The sequence below is a fragment of the Haplochromis burtoni genome, unplaced genomic scaffold (genome assembly GCF_018398535.1).
Source record: "Haplochromis burtoni strain Fernald_Lab_line unplaced genomic scaffold, NCSU_Asbu1 Contig_91, whole genome shotgun sequence".
NCBI classification, from domain to species: Eukaryota; Metazoa; Chordata; class Actinopteri; order Cichliformes; family Cichlidae; genus Haplochromis; species Haplochromis burtoni.
The window spans coordinates 931,431-941,630 of NW_024582452.1; the positions used below are offsets into that span (position 1 = coordinate 931,431).

Here is a 10,200-nt window from a genome sequence, read left to right on the forward strand (position 1 = left end):
AAGAGGATGTTTACGAGTGAGTGATGGAGATGCGAGAGGTTTTATGCAACGATAAAGACAGGCTATCTAACGGGAAAGATGAGATTAGGACAGAGTAAAATGCTGTGAAGGACTGGAATGAGACCTACATATCTTTCCTTACTGCAGATACACGAAAAGATGGGAAACAGAGGGAGGTGGAGGTGGTGGTGGTGGAGGGAGGGACCGTGACCACATGAGACAGACGCACACAGATACCGGAGAGAATTGCATACCTGGCTGATTAGCAGGACGGCGCTAGAGTCTGATAAAGACATGAATGTGAATTTTCTCACTCTAACAACGATCCCTGTCTTCACTGGGAATGCTCACAAACACACACAGACATAAAAGCGGAATAAATATGGTGGTGGGCGCAGAGGAAAGGTGTTATGTCAGAGTGCCTTTTAATGATGTTAGAACACAGAGAGCTTTTTGTTAATAACGTTTAGACAGGGGAGCATGCACCTGTGCTGCACGCTCACTAACTTACCAACTGTTAAATTCTCCAAAGAGCAGCTTTACCACCAACGTCTTTTAGGTGAAGCTTGGCTGCATTGCAGAGTGTAACAATATAAGAACATCCTTATTGTGTTTTCTAAGGATGTCTTGTTTTTTGTTTCTGGTTTTTTGCTGCTAATGTCCCTGTCTGCAGACTAAATTTAACTCTGTTCCTTCCTACTCTGCTTCTGTGATTATTCTTCACACACTGCAACACTGATGGCCCCAACTCCACAGGGAGGGGCCAACAGGGAAGTGTGTCATCTAACTAGTCGAGTCCTCAGAGGGCCAAGTCATCCTACAGGCTAGGGACCGAACAACAGAGGATTTCCACACTAATTTGATTAGGCGGATTTCACTGATACTGTTCTGTTCTTTTCCCCCCTCCTTCTGATAAGACATGTAGAGATGTCTTTACTACTGGCTCAAGACTAATGAATTTCTTAGCCATGGTAGAGTAACTTTACAGAAGCACAACCCCATTAACAACAAGGAACAACTGATTATTGATTTATGATGTTGATAAATCTTATTAGATGAAAAATGTGGCTTTTGAGCTGCTAAATACGAGAAGGTGGCATAAACTCAGTTAATCTGATATTAGACATCATGTGTACATGTGTTGTGGTAACAAAGCAGAAGCTTTCTTTGGATTAAATTACATGTGGGTTCTTCCCTATGATGTGAGTCTTTAATATTATGTGTAGTAATTTGAGCTGCCATTAATACAAAAATTGGGTGTATATTTTACGCAAGTACCTCCAAAAATCAGAGTTATTGACTGTATTAACCCTATTAAAATTTTATATTTTACCCTTTTTCACCTTCATTGACATAATTTATTACTTGTTTACTTGTTCTCCCAAATTTGATTTCAATGTGAAAATCCAGTCGCTACATGAAGTTTAAGGTTTACAGGCAGCAAAACCTTGGGAAACTCACATGACCTTACCATTGAAAACAAAGACCAGTAAACACAAGCTCCAGCTGAGACTGATGTGAAGGTCTTTAGTTTTGAAGTGACTCTGTAATTAGTATTGGACAAACTGAAAGTTTGATCTCATTAAATGTATAATAGTGTCTCGTCATCCTCTTAAAGTCTGGGAAAAATCCATCCAATAGCTGTTGAGTAAATCCTGGCAATCAGCAGGCTGGCATCCATCCCTGCTGCCATGTGGCTAACACAGCAAAAAACAATGGATACCTGCCCTCTGTTTTGCTGACAATAGTATTTCACAGTATGCCATAGTGGTATTATTACTGCACAAGTGGGCTTTTACACGTTGGCTCATACTTCTGTCAGGAGTGTATACAATACTTAAAAAATGTAATTCCATTATTATTTAAAAAATTAAGCAAAAATAAAGCGAAACCACACAAAAAATTTTAAATGATCTCATTTTGCCTCTGTTAACAAAAATGACATTTGTGCCTGTTATGTTTTAAAAAAGAATCTGTTGGCCTTGACTAACACGATATCTTTGCCTCACCTGAAAAACTACAAAAAGCAGACACAACCTCTATTTTGATCACAACTCATTTTGAAGCTTCTCTGGTCTCTTTTCTTTATCCTCCATCTGTCCTTCCTGTTCTTGAATATAGTGACAGCTGTTAACAGACTGTTGTGCTACTGTGTAAACTGCTGTTCTTCAGTGTTCATATCATGCATAAAATGATGCCCTGCACATATTTACAGTGATGTTAAGTGAACAGAATTTGTTAATCAATACTTTAGATATTCTCTAAACATCTCATGTGATGGCAGTTGGTCCTGAAAGCTGTCATGCATGCACATACATAACTTTCCTCCTTAAAAAGAAACTGTGCAATTTAAGAATGTCTGTGTGTTTTCGCGTTTTTTGCAAGGCCACTATTAAACATAAAATCTCAAGTGAGCCCGAGGACCAGGGCTAATGCAAACCGAAGAAGCTGCTAAATAATCAAATTGAAACTTAATTTCAATGTCAAGATCAAGTCGTACATGGTGACAAACATGTTTTTTAGAACTGTGTCACGTTGTAACTCCAGTGTTTTCCCCAGGCTGAGATTTACAGTTTAACAGTTCTCCTTAAACGCCTCACTTGTTAACTCTGACATCATTAGCCATTTCAGGGCTCCAAATGCTCCTTCTGTTCCCAAAAGCAAACAAACACTGAGGCACCAATGAGGCTTAAGAATGGTCCAAATTCTTTCAGCTCTAATAAAATGATGAGTGTAGCTGTTTCAGGTGTTACTGTAAAGTTTAACTTGACAAAAACAGGACGTATGAGTTTAATCTAGCTAGCTGGAATCTAAAGATGATACACCGTGTTCTGACTGAAGGACTGGGCAATAAAGTGATAAAGATAGTTAATGCGAAATAGGTTTTCCGTGATATGAGACATAATTAAAGTCTATAGAACGTCTGTGTTTTGAAGGACAACACAAAAGGCCAATGATAATGAGAATAGTACTGTGCCAAATCAATCAGGTGGCTGGAACAGAGTTGGAGCCACATCAGGTTAGACTGAGGAGTCTAGGAGGCGTGGGCTACCACAGCTGTATACACCAGCACAACAACAGAAAATCAAGCAGTGCCATCCCTGCACAGCTGACAATTTACCTGCACAATGCAAGACTTTACAAGACTCTTTCTCCCGTAACATGCCTTATGACAAAAACGAAGAGACACAGATGTATCACAAATGCAAGCGCCTGTGTTATGGTAACACCTGATGTCAGTAAGTACAGTCAAAAACACAGAACTTTAGCAGCTGATTAATGTAACTGACCCTTGTTACTAACTCCCTGGCCATAAACACACTGAGTGTAGAGAGTGTCACACTTCTCTACCGCATCAGATTTCATCCGATCCGTGTATGAATCTCGCTGCCCACCTCACTGCGACTGTACTGCATTCCCTGGGCTGTAATTTTTTTTCCATTTATTTTTTGCTTTGGAGCATAAGCCAACCACAGTCGAGTGAATATGAGTTTTTTAAATGTTCTCCTTTGTTTACATTTTAGCGTTTCTTACATTTATACTAAGGATATTTAAACAGAATGCTTTGTTTGTTTTTTGTCTTATTTATGTTTTTGTTTCCAAACAATTTAAACCAGTTTGAATCTATACAAATTAAGAGGTTTTATTTAATAGTTTTAGCAGATTTAGATTTCATTTTGAATGAATCTCTATGTATTTATTTGGAATTGACAAATAAAATGTAGTTTTTCATTTTGATTTTATTTTTAAGTAACACTTTAAGCTTTTAACTCGTCAGATTAAAGATTTTAGTTTACTGTACATACCTAAAGACATATAATATTCTACAGCAGTGGCCCCCATGGACCGGTTTATGTCTGACAAAATTTTCATGGACCAGCCTTTAAGGTGTTGCGGATAAATACAACAAAATAAAAACCAGTACTGGTACCCCCCAAAAAAGAAGATTTATTCATAACACACGGGAAAAGACCCATGGAAACCATGTTAAAGATAAAAACGATAAAAGAAAATAACAGTAAAAACCAATAAAAACCCTGAAAACCATAAATTTCACACCCAAACCTCAACTTTTTTTTTTGGGATATTAAGAAAGTAAAAAAATATCACACTGCTTTAGACGTAAACAAAAACCTTAAACCACCAGTCACATTTAGAGGGTAATTTGGTTGGACTCTTTGTATAATGATATCCTACTTCGTCGCTAGCTACAGAGCTATGGTTAGGCCTATATAAACACATTAGCAAAGGAAGCTGTGGGATGACGGTTAAATGCTCTCAACAGAAGTACATATTGAGGGTCTTGAATTGAAAGAGGAAAATACCATCATATGGCAGGTAGAGCAGGGCGATATGACCAAAAATATTTATCACGATATACATTTGAAAATCTGCGATAACGATATAACTGACGATATAATTGACACTAGACAAAATACTTTACAACTCCTTAATTCATTAGTGCAAAAAAAAAAAAAAAAAACATCAACGTATTTTCACTTAAACAAACAGCTTTTTTGAAGTGCATTAAAATTATATAGCTTAGCAAAGTCGTACTGAAACATTTGACAGATTTTCGAGCGACCGTGTACCACATAAAATCGTTTCGAGGTCAGTAAACACAACCAGAATTCATACATAAGGCACACGGGATTATAAGGGGCACTGTCGATTTTCAGAAAAATCAAAGGATTGATTTTAAGTGTGCCGTATTTTCCAAAAAACACGGTAATAACGACGGCCCGCTAGCATGCGCTACCAAAAATAGTGCTTTGTGTATCTGACGGATGAAAGCTAAACCAGTGCCACACCACTGAAGTTGCAGCATTTTTACAAACCAATTCTGGTTCATCCGTTTCATTCAACGATCCACTTTCGCTCTTCTCATTCTGCGTCGCTGCCATGTGCGTATGTAAACAAAGGCACTACGCGTGCGCGTTTTACCCATATTCTATCGCGATATTTCATTTTCCTATCGTTGCCCAACGTGAACGGTATGATATAGCCCAGCCCTAATGGCAGGTATAAGACACAGAAAACAGACAAAACTTTAACCAAGACGATGCCTAAAAGGAGCCTTCTGAGGCTGAAAAGGTCATGATTCTACGTTTCGTGTCTACATTGAGTTTAACAGAAAATCCAAAAATCCAAATGATTTTCAAAGTGTATAGATCAAATACATACAGAGACTCCTTCTTTTATGAGAGAAATAAAATGCAGGGACAGCATGCTAATGCAAATTTCTATGGTTTTATTAAACCATAGGTAGCAGATTATCCAGAGCAGCAGCAAAATACATTATTCAGCATGCTGAAAACCCTTTCCCTCTTTGCAAATATTCTGAGCAAAAACTCCAGCAATCAGGATATCCAGCAACCAAATATCTAATTTCAAAAAGTGTTTCGATTAGCTGTGCGGTCGTAATTCAACGTCAGCGAGTTCCACGAGCTACAGAGCTCTCTGAAACACACTGCAATAAATCAGTCTGTGGTTACATCAATATGGAAGGCAAGATCAGGCATACTGCATGTCAAACTGCAAAACTCAGAAGAGGTGTGAAGAGCAGCTGAGGCAATCATAAAGTCAAACAGGTGAACGAATGAGCGAAACAACGAGCATGAAAGAGGAAGACAAAGCAAAAGAGAGACAGGTGAAGCGGCTACAACATGATCCTTTAGAGATGTTAGGAAATCAATAGAAGAAGAAGAATCTAACTGTATTATAAGTCTTTGTACTTACTCAGTTGATGTGGTGATGGTGATGCTGCCAGTCCCTCCCTCTCTATAAACTACATGCTGCGTGCAGACAGACCGCACTATGTCCCATCACCTTACCTCACTACAACCTGCACTGGAGCAGACACCGGCAACACCTTCTTTTTCTATTCTTACCTCATCACATCACAACACAACAACGAGTGCAGCTTTTGCGTCACCTGATCAAACCGCCTCTTTAAATTTACATCACATTCTTACTCATTTCCATTACAGTCCAATTCATCGGAGGAGAAACTGAAGAAACTGCTGTTATTATCATGCACTCCCTGAAGATTTCTCCTCCGGTCTCAAAGCCTCGCGTCCTACATATAACACATACATCCATACTGCTTATTGTATCCTGCTGCAGAAATGAGTCATACTCCACTGCTCCTACATAGACACCCCACCCCTATCACAGACAAGAAACTATCTGCTCTGTTTGTGAATTTTACTCCTTCTGCATTAAACACTTTGTCATATCAGCAATGGGAGCAGGAGGAGGCGGGGTGCCTGTTGTGCGTGCAGGGAGAAGGTAATGATTGAAAAGAAACCAAAAAGGTGCTCGTGTGAACACTGAACCCACACATCACATCGCCCGAGGCCTTCAAAATGAGAGTCATGAATATTTTAAACCGTGCAATATTCTCTGGAAATCTGGAGATTGTCATTAAGCCTCGCGATCTGGATAACTAATGTCCCCTTCAGAAGAAGATGTCTGCTCAGCCCTTTCCCCCCCCTTCTTCTTCTTCTTTTTCTCACGCCTCTCAGTTACACTGTTCCTCATTCCTGTTCTGTAAATGAAATCGAGGTATTTTATTTATTTATTTTACAGACCCTTATGCTTGCAGATTATTCACACCTATAAGAAAGGAACATGATGCCTTTACCCCTTAAAACCCTCTAAGTAAATGTAATGTGGAGATTAATGAAGAAGTGGATAATGAACTGCTTCGCTACTTTACCAAATTTTTGCTGCTTCTAGTCTCTCAAATTAAGAAGATGCTGCTTATTTGTATCATAAAAGATAGTAAACGAGCTGTGGGTGAAGGCGAAGCTGTCGATTCACTGGTAACAAAAGTTTGTACAGTCATCTACATCTGTGGGCTGTGGGTAGTGACCAAAAGAACAAGACTGTGGATATAAGGGTGTCTGGTGTCATCTGGTCTATAAAACACTCACAAAACAGTGCAGAAAACCCTAAAGTGATGGAAGTTGCTATAATGTAATACAACAAAAAGGGTTTAAAACGCTAAAATTTGGCACCTTTGATTAAAACTAACTCAATCGGTTAAGGATACTACTGCTTATTATTAGTGTAATAGCTTCAGCTTTACTTTGAGAGATTATCTGACCAACTGACTTTTCAAGGTTATTTTTGTTAAATGTTTTCTCAAAGTGCAAGGAGTCAGAGTAAAAATTGATCAGCCAGGAATCAGAATCGTCTGATTTTCAATGTTCTGAGTCTCACATATGACACAAACATTTTTGTCTATGCACAGTGGTGTGAGCAAATAATCACTTGCACACTCACAGTCACAGTAAACTGTGGCGGAACCGCCACAAAAACATTTCTACACTGAAATCACCTTCACCCAGCCGAGCATGGACATTTAAAGAAGCTAACAAAGGGGAAAGTAGCTGAAGCTTAAGCTACCCAGAGCTCAGATCCAGGCGCAAAAACAAACAAACAACAACAAAAATGCAGCAACTGTGTGAAAATGTAACACAATGTGTGAAAAATGTTTTTAATACATCTGTTCTAAAAGTGCAGCAGCCTCGGTATGAGCAGTCACAGGATCAAAGCAGTAATGAGGAAAATTATAGAGACAAGCAAAATGATGTAATGAAAACAATGTAAGCGCCTGACAATTGCTTTGTTAAAGAAATATGTTGCACCTTCTTTTGTTTGGTAAAGTAAAATATGTCAGATAAAGGTGAATGTATATCGTCTTATCTTCAGTTAATTATTTATCCCTCTTTCCAAGAAGCAAAGGTCTTTATTTTCAATTAGTTAACTTAGTGTACTGGGGGTAGGCGGAGATTTGTAAAGTTTAATAATATATTTTGTTATTAAAATTACATTTTGAACTGATTTTTTTTTTTGTAAAGGCTGTCAATTATAGTTTTCAAAAGAAAATTGTAATTGACAAAATCATAAAGAGACAAGTAACTTTAATCTTCATCAGGACAGAAAAACCTAAAGTAAAAAGTTGCCATTCAAATCTAATAAAATAAACTGTTAAAAACTTAATAAACAATAATGTTTAAAGAGCCTTTTTATCTATTTGTTTAATTTACCTCAGTTTACCTGACTTTTTCCAGGCCTGCTACGTTTCCCTTGTAAAGGTCCCTTGTAGGTGGAGTTAATCAGTGTAAGTGGGAGCACCTGGCTGGTCTCCCTGAAACATTTACAACATTTGCTTCTTATTTGGTCTGCTTTAGCCCTGTTAGCTCGGAGTTTATACTAAACAACACCTTCCACTCATCCCACTGCTGACACACTGATAATACTGACTAACACACCTCATATTGCCAAGTATGGTGCCGATCTGTTTTAATTAATACAGTTGTGCACTTTTGAAACTGTCCTCCTATTTGTCACAACTTACGAGTTGGACCACGACAATGGATGTGGTAAGCTGGCAAAATAAGTACACTTTCTTACATCTTTACTAACAAGTTTTAGATAAGCTGCAACACTAGTGAAACTGCTGTGTACCTCTATCTCTGCTGCATGAGTGCAAAGGCATGGCTGGCTCATACGTTTCCTGTTTTAGCTGCTGTTTGGCTCTATTGAGACCATCTTTCAAAATTCACACTCAAATTTTTATTCAGGATTTTTTCTGTCTTTGCAATATTTCTGATAAGGGTGCGTTGGTTGTTGGTTGTGATGTTTTATTTTTATTCTTTAGGGAGGGGACGTCGGGAATGGCAGTTAAATTGAAATATAATCTACAAACAACCATCACTGATAATAAATATATCTATGGGTGTATTAAGCAAAGTGCACTAAGGTGAATTATTGTGAAGCGCAAGAACTTGCCTTTGGTATTTTAAGTGTGCTGCTACTGATATATTTATGTTCACAGTAAATAAGATTATGAGCACATGGCTTTTACTGTTAACAGAGTATTTCTACTTCTCCTAAAATAATAACTCAGAATACTTGCTCCACTCCTGTCCCAGATAAGGAAAGTTGGGAGAAGTAGCAGATGATAAACTGTAAATCCTCGTATTTCAAAAATGGGAAGTGGTTACCTAAAGTCCCAATAAAGCCCCAATTCCAAAAATGGTGGAATGCCATGTAAATGTATACAAAAACAGAATACAATGATTTGCAACTCTCATAAATCCTTATTCACGATTGAAGATAGAAAACGGAAATATTTTAAGAAAAATTATTAGCTCCTTTTGAATTTAATTGCAGCAACATGTCTTAAAAACATTGGAGTGGAGGCAGCAAAATGTTAAAGAAGTAAATGGTACTAAAAGAAATGGCTGGAGAAACATTTTGCAACTAATCAGGTTTAACCACAAATACATCAGTAATATGACTGGGTATAAAAAGTATGTTAGAGAGGCAGAGTTTCACCAATATGCAAAAAAAAAAAAAAGTGAAACATGTTCTTCAATGTAAAATTTCCAAGACTTTGAGTATATCATCATCTATAATATCAAAAGTAACAGATTTTTGGAGAAATCTCTGTGTGCAAGGGACATCGCTGAAAATCAATACTGAGACCCTGTGATATTCAGTCCTGAACACTTCCAGAAATTGCTGTTTGAACACAGTTCTCTATACTATCTACAAATACAAGTTAAAGTGTGATCATACAGAGATGCAAAAATGGCTTAAAAAGCTTAAAAAGGACTGAAACACAGTGGAAAACTGTTTGGCTGTAATAAATCAAAATTTGAATTTAATTTATTATTTGTGTTTGCTTTGTTGTTTTTTTTGTTTTGCTTTTTTAAATCATATGCTATCATCCAGAATTTTTTTTTTTTTTTTAAAGACTCAGCAAGACGATGCTTAAAGCATTTAGCACATCATGAACCAAAGAATAAAGATAAACCAGTATGGTTGAGCAGCTAGGATCCTCTATCAGACAAAAATGGGTCAACACTTCCCTCCCAAAGGTCCAACAACTGGACTTCTCCGTTCCAAGATCTTTACAGACAGTTAAAAGAAGAGGGGATGCTGTGGTAAACATGGCCCTGTCCCAACTTTGACAGGTCTCGCTGTCACCAATTTCAAAGCGAGCTAGTGTTTTTTTTGTTTTCTCAAAATGCTACATTTTCTCAGTTTTACACATTTGATTTGTTTCGTTACACTTCGTTTATTGTAAATACAGTGGGGCAAAAAAGTATTTAGTCAGCCACCGATTGTGCAAGTTCCCCCACTTAAAATGATGACAGAGGTCAGTAATTTGCACCAGAGGTA

At 37.7% G+C, this 10,200-nt stretch overlaps 1 protein-coding gene across 4 annotated transcripts in view; it reads right to left on the reverse strand.

The window, feature by feature from the left end:
• The window catches only part of cacnb3a (calcium channel, voltage-dependent, beta 3a), a 27,776-nt gene that overhangs the window by 13,420 nt on the left and 4,156 nt on the right, over positions 1-10,200 (reverse strand). Inside the window, exon 1 of one of the 4 annotated variants that reach the window (XM_014334822.2) lies at positions 255-1,896. The exons of the other annotated variants lie outside the window; for them this stretch is intronic. Coding sequence (XP_014190308.1) covers positions 255-296 — 42 coding nt within the window. The 5' untranslated portion in view covers positions 297-1,896. Of the gene's footprint in view, positions 1-254; positions 1,897-10,200 lie in introns of those variants that run through there. 4 annotated transcript variants of the gene reach the window in all.